Genomic DNA, 17,337 nt, shown 5'->3' with positions numbered 1-17,337 from the left:
TATCCAGGCTTGGGCTGACAATTGACAAGTAACATTCACGCCACACAAGTGTCAAGCAATGACCATCTCCGACAAGAGAGAATCCAACCATCGCTCCTTGATGTTCAATGGCATTACCATTACTGAATCTCCTTCTATCAACATCCTGGGGCTTACCATTGACCAGAAACTGAACTGGACTAGCCATATAAATACTGTGGCTACAAGAGCAGGTCAGAGGCTAGGAATCGTGCGATGAGTAACTCACCAAAGCCTGTCCACCATCTACAAGGCATAAGTCAGGAATGTGATGGAATATTCCCCACTTACCTGGATGAGTGCAGCTCCTACAACACTGAATAAGCTGGACACCATCCAGGACAAAGCAGTACACGTGGTTGGCACCACATCCACAAACATTCGCTCCCTCCACTACTGACTCACAGTAGCAGCAGTGTGTACCATCTACAAGATGCACTGCAGGAATTCACCAAGGCTCCTTAGACAGCATCTTCTAAACCCATGACCACTACCACCTAGAAGGGCAAGGGCAGCAGATAGATGGGAACACCACCACCTGGAAGTTCCCCTCCAAGCCACTCACCATCCTGACTTTGAAGTATATCGCTGTTCCTTCACTGTGGCTGGGTCAAAATCCTGGAACTCTCTTCCTAAGAGCACTGTGGGTGTACCTACACCACATAGACTGCAGTGGTTCAAGAAGGCAGCTCACCACCACCTTCTCAAGGGGAACAAAGGATGGGCAATAAATGCTGGCACAGCCAGTGAAGCCCACAATACGTGAATGAATTATTTTTTTTTAAATTCTACAACTTGTCCAGTTGTCCAATTGTTCTGCAGCCCCCTAAAACGCACATTAATTTGCAGTCTGCGTCCAAGTGGGTGAAAGGTTCTGGAGTGCTTAGTGGCACATTCATGTTTTTAGAGTCAGAGGTCTACAGCACAGAAAAAGGCCCTTCAGCCCATTGAATCTCTGCCAGTCAACCAAGTACCTAACTATTCTAATCCCATTTTCCAGCACTAGGCCCATAGCCTTGTATGCCATGGCATGGCATGTGTGCTGAATGGGCAGAAATGCCTCAGAGGCCCGACTCCAAGCATGTCAATGGAACTGCTGCTGAATGGTCTCAGCTGTGGAAGAATGTTCACTTTTGACAAGCCTTTTCAAGTGTATGGTCGCTCACACACACACACAGACACACACACCAATGCTTGTGTAATTCCTTCAGTCTGTGCTGCCTTGCTATCAACCAGCCCCACCTGCACTGGAGCCCTTGCCCCAGCATCATACTGAAAGCCAGCCAGGAAATAGCGACTTGCCTGTAGACCACCCCCCACCCCTGAACGCACAGTGCCTCTTCCTTGATGTCCTATGGATGATCCTCACGAGCACTGCGCAACTTTGTGTGCACTTACCTCTGAGTTCCCCTCGAAGTTCTGTTCACCTGTTGCACCCCTTTCTGAAGTCACGCCAACGTGGGAGGTAAATTTGACATGGGTGGGATGATTCCGGCATGCAGGCACAATGATGAGATGCACATGCATTAAAATTAAGTTCCTGACATTGGATGGTGGGAAATGCGGCCTGCCATTGACGGGCGGAGCAGACAATTGCAAACTGGTTTCATGACGATGTAAAAATGATCTTTGGCTATATTGTCCGCTCACGGTCGCCACCAACAAGAGCAGAAAATTTCAGCCAATGTCTAGACACACATATGAAGGATGGTCATTTAAACTGTAAGGCTGCAGGAGTAAAGGTACAGGTGGAGGCCATTTAGCCCTTCGACCCTGTTCCGAAATTCAATTAAATCATTGAATCAGTGATCTGCGATTTAGCTCCATATTACCCACTTTGCCCCATTTCCCTTAATATCTTTGGTTAACAAAAGTCTATCAATCTCAGATTTAAAATTAACTATTGATCACCAATTGTCGTCTGCAGAAAGAGTAAAGAAAACTGTGGAAAAGAGGGCTCGATGGATGAAAAGAAGACATACAATTTGCATTTAGATTGTGTAGCAGTGAACGGAGGATTGCTTGTCTTTCTTTAGCCAGACCTTTGTTAAACGTTGCAGTAGACTGATGGTCCATCCAAGGTTCCCATAGCTCTGCAGTTTTGTTGTAAATTCTGTGGTAGTTACCAGGAAACTGATTTTTTGGATGAAAGTCATGATTCCCCATTGCAGAGTAGACTTTAGTGCCTGTGAAGATATATTAATTTATTACAGACTCAAACCACTTTAAACTCAAAGACAAAATACAGCATATAAAGAAGTAATTAACATCTTTGTAAAAGATTCATAGAAAAAGCTAATTGTACATTTCAACCAGTTCTGATACAAAAATATAGTTTACATTTCCTGTACATATATCATATAGAACTGTTTATCTATAAATCAGGCAAAGCTTAATCAAAAGACACTGTGATATTGGGTTTGTGATCCCTGTGAATGGCCCGTGGGACAAACAAACAATCTAAGCTACTCTTAATACCATAGCCTGACTTCACCCCCCACTCAGCTTATCCCTGCTGAAATCCTCACCCATGCCTTTGTTACCTCGAGATGTGACTATTCCAATGCACTCTTGGCTGGCCTCCCACCTTCTACTCTCCATTAACTTAAGATCATCAGCTGCCTGTGTCCTTGCTTGCACCAAATCCCATTCATCCATCACCCTTGTGCTTGCTGACCCACATTGGTCAAGCAATGCCTTGATTTTAAAACTTCTCATCCTTGTTATCAAATCAAATGGCCTTAATCCACCTTATCTCTGTGATCTCCTCCAGCTCCATGGCACTCTGAGATGTCTGTGCTCATCTAATTCTGGCCTCTTGAGGGCTATTGGTGTTAATTGTCAATTACATTTTTAAGATTTACTAATGTCAATCACATTGTTAAGGTTAAGAGAAACAGGTGATAGGTATTAATTGTCTTTGAGCACAAAAAAATAGAGGATAGCTGTGAGACTGGACAAGTCAATAAACTCTCTTGATAAAGAAAGGCTATGTGTCTTGGTTTTTGTCTTCGCCAACCAGCTTGGATTCTATTAATAATTGGTGGCTGTGTTTTCAGCTGCATGAGCCCTAAACTCTGGAGTTCTCTCCCTAAACCTCTCCACCTTCCTCTAAGTTACTTTTTAAAACCTAACTCTTTGACCAAGGTATTGGCAATCTGGCTGAAGATTGCCTTATGTGGCTCGGTGTCTAATTTTGCTTTATAATGCCCCTGTGAAGTGCCTTGGACCACTTTATTCCATTAAAGGTATTATATAAATATAAGCTGTTGTTGTTATAGTCCCTTTCTCATGTCATATGTGACTTGTTAAGGCAAATGGATGCTCAATTAAGTGACCTTGTGAAAAAAGAAGACACATAAAGGATTGTAACATTGGCAAAGGAACCAGTGAGAAGTTGAGGAGAATTGGGGTGTTTTATTATGCAGAAGAGTTGATGTGATTTGGAATCAGCTGCCTGGAAGGGTAGTGGAAAGAGATTGAATGGTATCTTTCAAAAGAGAATTTGATAACTTTCAGGGGTATGGGGAAAGAGAAGACGAGTGGAACTGGATGGCTGTTTCAAAGAACCAGCGTAGGCACGATTGGTCGAATGGCCTCTTTTTGTGCTGTATGATTCTATGATAAGATGATGGCTTTCAACTATTAAATTGACTGCAGCATTATTTATTGTTGGGTGGTGACTAGGCACATTTTGTAGATACAAGATTACAATTGAGTTGGGAGAAAGACCTCAGAAACCTGTGTTACAGAGTTGTCCAATAACCAGAGTCCTCTGTCTAACTGAGACAGCTAGTGTGGAAAATTTTAATGGGAAGTGTTGGCACAGCATTTCACAATGATAAATGTTAACCATAACACATGATCAAACGCCGTGACAAGAGCAAGTAAAGGCAGAGACAGGAAGCTCACACCTTATGAAAGAGTTTTAATGTCTATTGATGTAGTAGCTGACAAGCTTCCATCGAATGATTGAATGTTAATTCTAAGAATCTGCATATACAGACAGTTCACATGTGAAATCCAGCTTTTTTGCTTTGTTTAAAGGTGTCAACATGGTAAGAACAGGGGCTGAATTTTACTGGGTCCCACCACCCCCTATCACCCGTACCCCCGAGAAGGAAAGCCAGCTGGAAGCCAAGTTGCTCCATTGTCAGTCTGTCCCGCATCATAACACGCTGCTTGAAGACTAAATTGGTCTTCCACCCATCACTGGGGAGTCGCAGCAGTCCTGGCAGTGCCAAGAGCTCACTAGTGGGCGCTGCCAGAAGTGCAACCAGTCCTAAGAAGGCAGCCCAAAGGATCCCAGAGTGAGGAAATTCTGGGTTATTGGGCAGGGAGGGTTTGGCCAGCTTAGGGAGGGGGCTGGGAGTGGTGGGTTTTGGAGAGCTGGCAGGTGGGAGAAAAGGGGGGTAGGGTACTATCTTGCCCCCTGCAAAGGTCTGTCCCTAATGCACAAAGGATATTCCCTGAAGATAGAACCTTTTTCTTCTCCACCTTCTCAAAAACTTTTTTAAAAAAGGCCTGCCCACTCATGCCGGACTGTCCATGCCAACTGTATTATGGCATGGGTGACATAATATCAGGGTCAATTAGCTTGTTAGCAGGCTCAATTGACCCTTGATTGTTTATTTACATATGACGGCCCCGCCCACCTACTACATTATGGGAGTGAGCAAAGAGGTTGTTGGGAAGATGGTCGGCTGGACACCCTCCCTATTTTACATGCCCTCCCCGTGCCAAAAACACGCCCAGTGGGGGCACATAAAATCCAGCCCCAGGTTTTCCTATGAGTTACAGAGCTGGCTTCAGTACAGGCTATGGACATGTTCCTAGTAAGGTTATCAGCAAGGAATTAACCAGCAATGTACAGAATCTGCCAAACTGGAGGACATTTTTTGTAAACTATTTCACAAGTGCCTGCTATGACCTGGCAAAATGAGCCACGTGTGATTGCCTTTTCTCTCCCTCTTTCTCTCCTAAAAGGTCTTTTAGGATCTGGAATGCAAGGCTTGAGAGTGTAGTGATGGCAACTTCAATCATGGCCTTCAAAAGGGTTTAAGATAATTATCTGAAGTGAAAAAATTTGCAGGGCTATGGGGAAAGGGTGGGAGAATGGGTCTAGCTGAACTGCTATTAGAGCTGGCATGGACACGACAGGCATAATGGCCTCTTGTACTGTAACAATTGTATAATTCTATGATGTTGAACTAATTGTTTAAAGAACAACAGGCATCCACCCATATCTAACTTCAACTTCATGAAAAAGGAAAACTTTGCAAATGCCCAAATGAAATAACATGAATTACATCAACACCCTTGTTGGCTGATTTGTGTATGACATCGGTGTTTCCAACATGGCTGCCTCTCATTCATCCAAAATTAAAAGCTTTGCCAAAACCCTTTTTATTTCGATAAAAGCAATGCTGTTTTTAGGATGACAACTTTAGCAATGTAAGTTTTGTACTAGAGAAAAAAGACATTAAAAATCAACACAGGTGAGATGAACTGTGTGGCTTTGAGCTATTCAAGGTAGCAATTGTTCTGGTTGGTGAGCTAGTTTATTTCATGCTAACGCAGTTCAAACATTTACATTTAATGTTGGCTCTGCTGATAAGAACTTATAGTTGCTACATACCTGGGAAGACCTCTTGTATAAGCTGGGTTAACTTGCTGATTATCTGTAGTACTGCGTCCTCACCGAGCTTTTCATCAGCAACATGAGGAGTATCATCACTGAATGTTCCATGAAGAACAAAGGAATTAATTTCTTGAAGCAGTAAGCCCACATTTCCTTAACTTGTGCACGGGATTGTGACTGTGACTTATCTTGAAAACCACGGCGGGTTTAATCTCCCATTGCTAAGCAATGTTTACCAGAGGAAGTTCTGGACAGGTTCATGATGAACACAAGGGGTTGAAAGTGGAAGTAGCAGGTACTTCCTAGAATAACCAACTTTACAAAACTCTAAGAAACCACAGATGCAGTTTCGGAATGATTCCTTGTAAAATAAGCCTTGGATATAAATTAAAAGCAGAGAAGTCATGTTAAATGTGTATTGAACCTCAGTTAGACCACACTTAAAATACCCTGCGCTGTTCTGGTCTCTATATTATTGAAAAAGAATATGAAGAAAGTGCAGTAAAGATTCATGATACCTGAACTAAAAAAGTATACCTATGGCTGTATAGGCTGGGGTTCTTTTCTTTAGACAAGAGAAGGCTGGAGCATGTCCTAACAGAGGTGTTGAAAATTGTAAAGGATTTTATTGATAAGGTTGAGAAAATGTTTTAGAAGCTGAAAATGCTGGAAATATTCAGCAGGTCTGGTAGCATCTGTGGAGAGAAACAGAGCTAACTTTTCAGATCTGTGACCTTTCATCAGAACTGGGAATAGTTAGAAATGTAAAAATGTTTTCATTTGTAGGGGAGAGCAAAACAAAGGGCCATAAACATAGAATGCAGCAAGAACAGGACAGCATCCAGGCTTGGGCTGACAAGTAACATTCCTGCCACACAAGCGCCAGGCAATGACCATTTCCAACAAGAGAGAATCTAACCATCGCCCCTTGACATTCAATGGCATTACCATCATTGAATCGTCCACTATCAACATCCTGGGGGTTACCATTGACCAGAATCTGAACTGGATTAGCCATATAAATACTGTGTCTACAAGAGTAGGTCAGAGGCTAGGAATCCTGCTGTGATTAACTCATCTCCTGACTCTCCAAAGCTTGTCCACCATCTACAAGGCACAAGTCAGGAGTGTGATGGAATACTCTCCACTTGCCTGGATGAGTGCAGCTCCCATGACAATCAAGAAGCTCAACACCATCCAGGACAAAGCATCCTACTTGATTGGCATCCCATCCACAAACATTCACTACCTCCACCACCGACGCACAGTAGCAGCAGTGTGTACCATCTACAAGATGCACTGCAGGAACTCACCAAGGTCCCTTGGTACACCTTTCAAACCCACAACCACTACCATCTAGGAGGACAAGGGCAGCAAACACATGGGAACACCACCACCTGGAAGTTCTCCTACAAGCCACTCATCATCGTGACTTGGAAATATATCGCTGTTCCTTCACTGTCGCTGGGTCAAAATCCTGGAATTTCTTCCCTAACAGTACCTTGGGTGTACCTACAATACATGGATTGCAGTGGTTCAAGAAGGAAGCTCACCACAACCTTCTCAAGGCCTAGCCAGGGAAGCCCACATCCATTGAATCAATAAAAAACATAGGGAATTTAAGAAAAATTTCTTTAGGCAAAGAATGGTGGGGATGTGGAACTCACGACTACAGGGAGTGGTTGAGGCAAATAGCACAGATACATTTAAGGGAAAAAAATAAAAGCAAAAAACCGCGGATGCTGGAAATCCAAAACAAAAACAAAAATACCTGGAAAAACTCAGCAGGTCTGGCAGCATTTGTGGAGAGGAATACAGTTAACGTTTTGAGTCCGAATGACCCTTCAACAGAACAAAGTAAAAATAGAGGAGAGGTGAAATGTAAGGGAAGCTAGATAAGCACATGATTGTGAAAGAAAGTGAAGGATACACTGATAGGGTGAGAGGAGGTTCACTTGGATCACAAATGCCAACATGGAACAATTGGGAATGGCATGCTTCAGTACTGTAAACAATGTAATTCTCTCTGTAACCTACTCTCCTTTAAACTGCAGAGTTTTTACAACACTGTAAAACAGTCCTATAGAAGAAGAAAGGAATTCTGTTATATATTTCATATTTTATTTTTCTGCCAGCTTTTATACTTTGTGCTTTAACAGATTATAGGAACCATTACTTTAAATTCCAGTGGGTCAATAATGTAAACAAGGCTGAATGGTGGAACTAAGGTAATTGACCACAACAATAGATCACGCATTCAGAACATGATTTAACCCTATGCAAGGACATAGACTTGGGCACAACAAGACAAAATGGATAAATGGGTTAAATAAAGGGTTTTCTATCTTCTACAAAAGCCAAAACGCTCTCCACCTGGTGGTGAAGTAGCACAGGAGTCTTTAAAAGTATATCATCCTGAGTAGTGAGATTTGGCTTTTCACATCCATGCTCTACATTTGAGTACTAGTCTACACATCTTTGGGTGAAACATTCCCTGCAAATATTGACATAGGCCCAGGAATTCCATGTAATTGTTGACCCATCTGCACTGGAGTTCCCCTGTCCTAATCTCATAGCAGATTGTCCATTCTAACATTGCTTATTAACCAAAATGTTTTCTGCAATCTTCCAAGAAATACAGAAATCTGATAATAGATGGACAGAAATCTGACATTGTCAGTGGCCTCCTGATGTCTCCTCATGGACCCCGAGGGTCCAAAGACCAGTGGAGGGTGAAATTCAATTTTGGAGGGGGAGAAAACCATTAGACACCCAGCTTGAATTTCTTCCCAGCTGACTGCACTGTAAAATCACACAGTTTATGTGGTGTGGTCAATCCACTACCATCTGTTTAGTGGCCTGCCCAAGTTAAATTTCACCCTTCCCTGAGCACTCTTATTTGAAAACTTATTCCTTACATTGAGTTCCTAATCTCTGTCCAAGTAAGCATGAAGTAATTAGTTCCCAAAACAGAAAAGGGAATGTTCCATCTTTACAACTTCCACTATGTTCCATGTCTCCCTCAGCAACAACAAAACCCTCATCTGTAGCTTTGTCAATTCGAAGTGATTCTCAAATGCTCTCCATATTGGCCTCCACAAAGTTCCAATTAATTAAGTTATGGCAGCCCATTCCTCAACTTCGTAATGTCCCACATTTCTGCCTTGCCAATCTCCAGAAGCCCCAGTGATTTAATATTAAGATTCTGGTCTTTGGTTTTAAATCCCTCCATGGCTTTGCCCCAACTCCCTCTGTAATCTATTCCAGTTGGACATGTCTGTTCATCCCCAACTCTTCTACTCCCATTCTACACCTCAAGTTCCCTTTGCTCCATCCTTGGTCGGAATCTTCCACTGGGGTGTCTAAATTTGGTGACAGGTGCGGAAGTTGGAGTGATTTCTGTTGGGGGAAGCAGGAAAACTGATACATGCGAACTTGCACTGTTCAGCTCATCACAAAAGCATTCGTGAGGAGCTTGCCCATTCTTGTGGAGGGGGCGAGCAGGAAGTCCCCATCCCTGTGCTACCTCACAGAGTCAAAGGTCTGGGCGCCATATTTAAAGGGCACCCGGACAGACTGCACTATCCTTTCTGCCTTTGGCTGGCCACTGATCCACCCTTCCTTGCTAACCCTTTGTTGGTCATCCACAACACAAATTGCACGGTGACCACCCAGTCTCGAGCACAGGTCAGCACTTATAGACGCTCGCCAAAGAGGACAATGCAGCAGCATCTCACCGTTAACCATGCCAGGTGCACGCCACTTATCTGCAGTTGTGAATGTGAATGTTCTAATTTCTCACTGGTGAAGAACTTAATTTGGAGGGGGAACTTAATTCCAGTGAGGCGGCCTTTTAATTGGCATGCATGACATACTAATGCATGTTAAAGGGCTTTCCAACATTGTTTGTCAGGAAGCTTGACCTGCTTTTAACATGCATTTAAAGTCCTGAGGACATAATTACTAAAGTTCATCCTGCCATTAGGATACTGATTTTTGGCCTCAGTTTAAGTTCACCCGCCTGCCAAGCTTCCCGTTGCTGGTAGGCTTGGAAGATTCTGCCCCTGGTAACTGATCCTTCAGCCTTTGCCCTGTGGAACTTCCTCCTTAATTCCTTCCCCCATATCCTTAAGATTTCTGAACTTCCCTTCTCTTTGACTCCATCCCGAATTCCTTTCCTGTTTATCTCCTTGCCCCTCCATTGCTCTGTTAATACCTTTGAGAGTGAGGAACACTGGTGAAATATAAGAGACAGAATCATACCACCCTTGAAGATATTCAGAGCTTGCGGCAAAAAAGCTCCTGACCCCACTGGTGATGGCTGATTGCTGGTCTGTACAATCGTAATGGAGGCAGCCAATTAAGAGGCGGCCTCTGCCATCAAATTAAGGAAGGTGTGTGGGACAGACAGCTGACTGAGCCAATTGGGAGGGCCCGCAGTGTTATCCCACTGGTAGCCCCACTGAGAAGGGTGGGTGCTGCTGCGCTGGGCAGGAGAACACGGGGAGGGACCTCAAGAGGAATTCCAAATTATTTAAGTTGATTTGTGGCCACAGCTGACAGACTGACAAGTGGAACTTCTCCCACGGTATGGTCTATGGCCACAGCTCTGGCCCTGTGGCTAAGCTGCTGGCCGCAGGGGTTTAAATACAAGCGCCTTTGCTGGAGGCCCGGCCTGTTCCCAGGAGGCCATCACCAGGGACCTGCTGAGCTTCACCCGCACTGTGGGGCCCCATCTGCTGCCAGCAAGATCCCAACAGTGTCCCCATTTGAGCAGGTAATTAACACTAACTAGCTACTCGCCGCTTCCATTTCCCCCACCTCCCCACTTCTGGTAAGATTGGCCTAAAGTAAGAACATGTTCAGCAGCCAAGCCAATGTCAAAAAAACCTGGCAGCAAAGCCACCACCAGGCAGCAGTAAAATTCTGCCCAAATTGTTGCTAAGCTCTTTACCTTAAAATGGGTTAATGTTTCTATTAAAATAGTGGTCCGATGATGTCATACGCTTATTAAATGCAGCGGGTTAATATTGTAAAAGGTAATAGACTTTTAATGTTGTAGCAGCAAAATTATTTCTGTATTTTTGACCTTTTTTGACAATTGATGTGGGAAAGCTTCATCATGACACGTTGTAACCCTTCTTCATCCTGTCATGTCACAAGACACACTGTCCTCAAAAGAACATCATGGTAGACAATTGGGGGACATGGTAGTTTCCAAAGTGCGCTATACAGAAAGGCACTTCCTTGAAGGTGGAGAAAGCTTTTCTGTGTCAAGTTTCTCCTCCTTCTCTGTGAGATGCTTGCTTGTGCTGTAGGACCATTCCATGGCACTGAGCACCTCCTATACATGGTAATTTATCATGTACATTGACAGTGAGTGTTTTCTTAATCATGGGAATATCAGGTTTCACCCAAATTTAACTTTTGAGAATGTTCCATTGGGGTGAAGCTGCAGCTTGGCTGCACTTTCAATTGCCTTGGCCCTAAACTCTGGAACTTCCTCCCAAACCTCCCTGCTTCTCCAACTCCCTTTCCTCCTTTAAGATGCTCCGTAAAACCTACCTCATTGACCAAGCTTTGGGTAATCTGTCCTAACATCACCTCATGTGGCTCAATGTCAAATTTTGCTTCAGAATGTGCTGTGAAGTGACTTGAGACATTTTATTATATTAAAGACACTAAATAAATACAAGTTGTTGTAACACAACCTTGGGTTCAAGAGATATTCACTCTTGTGGTCTATGAAGAATCTTTTAATTCATTAAACCCTTACACTTCAATTCATTGATATTCTTTATAATACTGTCACTATTTTTAAACACATTTGACAGAGAAAGGTTATCAACACAACCCTTCGTAAATACTCTTCCTTCATGGTAAATTTTTTTCACAAAAATGTTGTTCACAAAGAAATGGTGTAATGTTGGGTAACGACGTTGCATACCCTACAAATAATGTTATCATATTAAAAAAATGCTTGCATACTGTTCTCCCCATGCAGAATAAAGTTTGCCACACACCATTATTTAACCTTTGATACCTACTGGGACAATTTTAATTGGTGCTTATTTTGCAATTTAGCTATTATCTTTTGATTTTCACTGCTAGTTCCAAACACTTACCCAGTCCAAAGAATGAAATCTGGCTGAGGGTAAAGGTCTTTCATGGTATAAACAGACAGGTTGATGAGGTTCCAGTTGGAGTCACACAAGTAGCTGCCCCACTTCCCTGCGTTTGGTACAGGATTAGAAGATGAGGGACACACAGTGTTTGGGTTCCCTGTCACTTTATAGTCAGGGTCCCAGTGAATATCTGTGATGTGCCAGAAGCGACCTGGCAAAGACAAATGTTTACACTGGGTTAGGATACATCGCTTGCTTTCCCAAACCTCAATGACTGTTCTCAATGTGCAAAATCACAGCAGCTACAAAACACACATGTCGTGACTATTACATATTTAAATATCTCCCAAAAGATGAAGCTTCTGCGATCTTTAAAAGGCAGAGAAACTCTCTTAATCAATTAGCTATGTAACTAATCTAATCACATCATATCCCTGGTCTATGGGAAATTATGATTTGGGCTGGGAGTATTAGTTCAGCTATAATTGGCTTCAGTGTCTATGGGCTAAGGACAGGAAAATCAGCCATGATTCCTCCTGTTTACCGACCTCTGTTGGAAAGTGCACTTGGGTGGACATAGAGGGTGAGATTTCAATTCTTGTGTCAGAACTTTGCCACTGCAATGAATTCCAAATCCTGACCATGGAAACAGCGGACGTGGGAAGGAGGTGGGCCGAAACCAGAAGTAGGCCCGAGTTAAACACAAAGCCATGGAAGGTAATAAGGAAGGGTGGCCATAAGAAAAGGTCTACACTTTAAAAATTAGCTTGTCCTTCCTTTTTACAGATGCTAATAGTCTTACAATATAACGCCCTGAGGGGTCTTGACAGGGTCGATGTGGAGAGGATGTTTCCTCTTGTGGAAGACTTTAGTACTAGGAGATCACTGTTTAAAAGCAAGGGGTCGCCCATTTAGGACAGAGATGAGGAAAGTTTTTTCTCTCAGGGGTTAATGAGTCTTTGGACTGCTCTTTCTCAAAAGGTAGTGTCTTTGAATTTTTTTAAGGCAGAGGCAGATAGATCCTTGATTAGTTTTAGGAGGTGAAAGGTTATCAGGTAGGCGGGAATGTGGAGTTGAGGTTACAATGAAATCAGCCATGATTTTATTGAATGGGGGAGCAGGCTCAAAGGGCCAAATGGCCTATTCCTGCTCCTAATTCATATAGTTGTATGTAGCAGTGTGCCACCAAAATTTTGTTTTTATTTTGGTCTGTACTGAATTCTATCTTTCTGTGTTGGCAATTTGCTGTTGTTAACAAGCGTGCATTATTTCTGCTGCCAACGCTGTGAGGACCATCTCACAGCTTTCTCTCTTCAGTCTTGCCATTTACCTCTGTCCCAACATTTGCAGATTGTTCCTTGCTATATCACCACCTCCTCCTCCTTCATGTTGTGTTTCTGATGGCGCATCAAACCCAACCTATGAAACGAAAATCCAAATCTAACACCTAAATGAGCTGACAACAAGCTCGTTAATGGCCTTAAATGGCCATTTAGGAGTTCCAGTGGGTTGCGCCTTCCAGCTACCATCGGGGTCTTCCAAAATCTGAGTAGCCGGTCTCGCATCAGGAGACTGGCATGCTGGCCCGAGGCGGGTTTAAGTGATGGTTGCCCTCTCAAACAATCCAAAATCCTGCCCAGGGAGCAGGCAGGACTGGGTTCAACATTGATACCTTCTGGTAATAACTGATTAACCTTAGATGTGAAGGATGATGACCTTTGGAACTGTGATATTGCAGTTCAATGAAAACCAGTGTATTAGAGGGTGATGCTTTTGTGTGTGTGTGTGTGTGTGTGTGTGTGTGTGTGTGGTGGGGGTGGGGGAAGAATAGTATTGCAGAGAGAACAAAGACAAACAAAAGTGCTAACACTCACAATCTAGGAAGAAAAAAAGCACTTAGGCTCAGGGGAAGGCTGATCATTGTAGCAATTCTAAAGCAGATACTTTCATAAGTTAATCACAGGAAATGTAGTTTTCATTTCTGATTGAATTAAATAATGTGAAACTGATCAGACCTTACCTCTCTGGCTGAAAGTGATCCCAAAGTTAGTAATAAAAAGAAGGAAGCCCAGGAATCCCATTGTGACGAGAGCAATGTGCATACTATTACCAATTACTCGGTTGGATTAATGGTCAAAGGTGCAGTGTTATAACTTTTAATGTGGCACAAAGGAAGTTGATTCACAGCCAATATCCTGTTCCAAAAGCCATAACTTTCTTATTCCACTTCAAGATAAAACCCTCTGCAGCTCATTTCCCTCCAAGTAGGTCCTTAACCCTGTGAGGAACCCATTTCTTGAAAAATTGAATTTTGGCCATTCTTCCTCCTGAATTATTTCTAAAAGTTTGCAATATTAATTCAGGGCTGTGAATCAAGAAACCATGGATCAAGATAGGTATCCAGTGAAGATCACTTGGAGAGGGAAGAGATACTTTTTATATCTAAATTAACAAAGAACTGTTGTTGACAGTCAAAAGAGTCTTGGCCTGAGAGAAGTATTCTCTGAACATCTTAGCCTTTAAAACTCTCAGTCAGAGAGTGAATGAGTGTGGGGGTGTCTTAGAAGCAAGAAAAAGACCCTGATTTTCCCTCTCTCTGCCCCACCTTTGTGTTAAACCTTCCTTAGAAAAGTCTCATCAGGATAACTCATCTGTTTTTTTAAGAGTTCGCAAAGCTGTAATAAGTAAGATTCATCAAGGAGAGTTTCATCAAAAAAATCCATCTGAAAGAACTTCCAGATCTATTGTGACCAGAATTCTGTTAGATCAACAGCGTTGATATCTCTTCAAAGTTTATCCTTTTAAAAGAAATGTCCCTGTATTCCGGCCTCTGCAGGGGATTGTGTTTGTTTTGTCCTGTTTTGCGTTTGTGTGCGAGTGCATGTGTGGGTCGAATATCTGTTTTTTAAAAAGGGGAAAATCGTTACACTTCTAAACTACAACTTATATGTCAACGAGTTCATTAAAAGTAGTTTGTTTTATAATAAATCAATTTTTTTTGTTTATTGAAAGAAGCCTGGTTAGAGTCTTTTTGTGCTGGGAACCACAGTATCAAAAGGTAAACAATTGGCCGCTTTTTGTGGGTGAATTAAACTAATGTTACAACCTGTGGAGAAGTGGGGTAGGAATAACTGCACACTCCTCCCATCTCGGTCTGTAACACCCCCAGCAGAAATTAATCTAGGTTCCCACCCAGGTTATTTCCTAGTGATTTGATGCTGCTTTGACACTCACAAGTTTACTGTTGAAATGCAGCATGCACTCTTGCTTCTGTGTCAGAACAATGTGTGTTCAAGTTCCATTGCAGAGAGTTAGGCACAAAATTGAGGCTTACACTCCAGTCTGAGTACTGAGGGAGTGTGGTACTATTGGAATTGCCATCTTTCAAGTGAGATGTTAAATCGAGGTCTCATCTGCCTGCTCAGGTGGGTTTTTAAGATCCCACGGCACAATTTCGAAGAAGAGCAGGGGAATTATCCCTGGTGTCCTGATCAATATTGATCTCTCAACCAACATCACAGAAAGAGATTATGTGGTCATTTTCATCTTGCTGTGAACAAATTGGCTGTTGTGTTCCTTACCTCATACTTTGGAATGACTAATGTGGAAAAATGGTGCATCACAAGTGGCACAATCTTGTAAAGTGTGGTTGAGCAGCAAGATCTTGGTTTTCATATACAGAAATCCTTAAAGCGGGCAGGGCAGGTTGATAATGGTAGTTACTCAAGTTTATAAATTGAGGCGTTTATGTAAAAGCAAAGAAACAATGGTAGAAATTTATAAATCACTGATCAGGCCTCAACAACAATAACTTACATTTCTATAGCACCTTTAATGTAATAAAATGTCCCATTAGGTGCATCACAGGAGCATTAGGGAATAAAATATGACACAACCACAAATGGAAATTTTAGGTCAGATGGTGAAAAGCTTGGTCAAAGAGATAGGAATTGCAGCTCTTTTGTGGATAATTTTTGGCAGCACACTTCAGGAAAGATTTAAACATCTTAGGAACAATAGAAAGGTTTACCAGGGATGAGGGACTTCAGTTCCGAAGAAGTCATATTGGATTTGAAACATCAACTCAGTTTCTCCACAGATAGTGCCAGACCGGTTGAATTTTTCCAGCACTTGCTGTTTTTATTTCAGATCCCTAGTATTTCACTTTTATGTTAGATTTAAGGTCAGTGACAAAAGATCTAGGAGGAGATGAGGGGTTTTTTTCCACTGAGTTGTCAGGAACTTGAACCCTCAACTATAAATAATTTTAAATCAGAGCTGGACAGGCATTTGAAGGTGAGGAACTTACAGGGTTATGGACAAATAGCGGGATATGGGACTAAGCATGACTGCTCTTTCAAAGATGCAGTACAGGGCTAAAGGGCCGAATGAGCTCCTTCTGTGCTATTCCTTACCCTCAAGCTGCAGGGAGGACACAAAGAGGCTGCAAAGTGATAAGGACAGGTTGGCTGAGTGGGCAACAAGATGGCAGATGGAGTATAATGTAGGGAAGTGTGAAGTCATTCACTTTGGTCATAAGAATAAAAAAGCAGAATATTTTTTTAAAAGGTGAGAAACTTATTATCACTACTGTTTGTGGGAGCTTGCTGCGCTCAAATTGGCTGCCACGATTCCTACATTACAACAGTGATTACACGTCAAAAGTATTTCATTGTCTGTAAAGTACTTTGGCATGTCCCGTGGTTGTGAAAGGTGGTATATAAATGCGACTCTTTCTTTCTTTCTGATTTAGAGGTGAGATTAACCAATTGACCCACCGCCTGAAGGCTCTACTAATCAGGAGGAGGGAGGAAGGAATCAACAATTGGCTGGATCAGAGGAATGAAGTATTGGAAGTAGAGGACTGAAGGAGAAGGGTTATTTTATAGATCAGTGAAGATGATGATTTTAAATTGTATGTGCTGTGAGAATGGGGGACTGTGTATTTCAGCAAGAATGTGGGTGATCGAATGGGTTAATGGGAGCCAAGGTCATATATATGCACTATGTAGAAGAAGAATCATGGCTAATATTTATCTCCCAACCAACGTCATTAAAAAACAATCATAATCTCAATTATGGTTGGGGAGCTGCCACACTTTAAAAAAAAGTATATATAATATAAGGCTGTAAACATAGGCCGTTAAAGATGTTTTATATATATATATAAATAAATGTAAGCTATTTCTTCTTTCTTTCTAAATTTACATTATAAATTTCATACTCACACATGTATTGCACACTCAAGAGACAAAATAGATGCTAGATCTGAGATATAAACAGAAAATGCTTAAGCGACAGCATCGATGTGACTAATATTTCCAGCATTTTCATTTTTAATATGTTTCGTGTGATGGATTCATAAAATATGTATATGAATGTACTCCGATATGTGTAATCCGTTCATAAAATATACATTTACACTCTTTACGCTTCATGGAAAAGAAACTTGAGGGCAACTGCTCTGCCAGGACTACAAATGGCAGCGGCCAATATAGCTTCACTATTGTCAACCAATCAACGACCTTGGGATGGCCATCCGGGGGGGGGGGA

General features: G+C 42.3%; 1 protein-coding gene across 2 annotated transcripts in view; it reads right to left on the bottom strand.

Moving 5' to 3' along the window:
* Positions 1 to 17,283, bottom strand: part of LOC121291750 (acid sphingomyelinase-like phosphodiesterase 3b) — a 44,730-nt gene extending 27,447 nt beyond the window's left edge. The window contains exons 1-4 of one of the 2 annotated variants that reach the window (XM_041213267.1): positions 17,013 to 17,283; positions 11,785 to 11,995; positions 5,657 to 5,754; positions 2,061 to 2,204 (exon numbers count right to left, since the gene is read on the bottom strand). In XM_041213267.1, the coding sequence (XP_041069201.1) occupies positions 2,061 to 2,204; positions 5,657 to 5,754; positions 11,785 to 11,995; positions 17,013 to 17,016 (457 nt within the window). In that variant the 5' untranslated portion in view covers positions 17,017 to 17,283. Of the gene's footprint in view, positions 1 to 2,060; positions 2,205 to 5,656; positions 5,755 to 11,784; positions 11,996 to 17,012 lie in introns of those variants that run through there. The other variant, XM_041213268.1, reaches the window with a different exon arrangement.
* Positions 17,284 to 17,337: the final 54 nt, after the last annotated feature.

This window comes from Carcharodon carcharias, chromosome 19, assembly GCF_017639515.1.
Source record: "Carcharodon carcharias isolate sCarCar2 chromosome 19, sCarCar2.pri, whole genome shotgun sequence".
Lineage (NCBI taxonomy): Eukaryota > Metazoa > Chordata > Chondrichthyes > Lamniformes > Lamnidae > Carcharodon > Carcharodon carcharias.
Note: the sequence above shows the minus strand (reverse complement) of the source record. Positions and strands in the feature narration are given on the sequence as shown.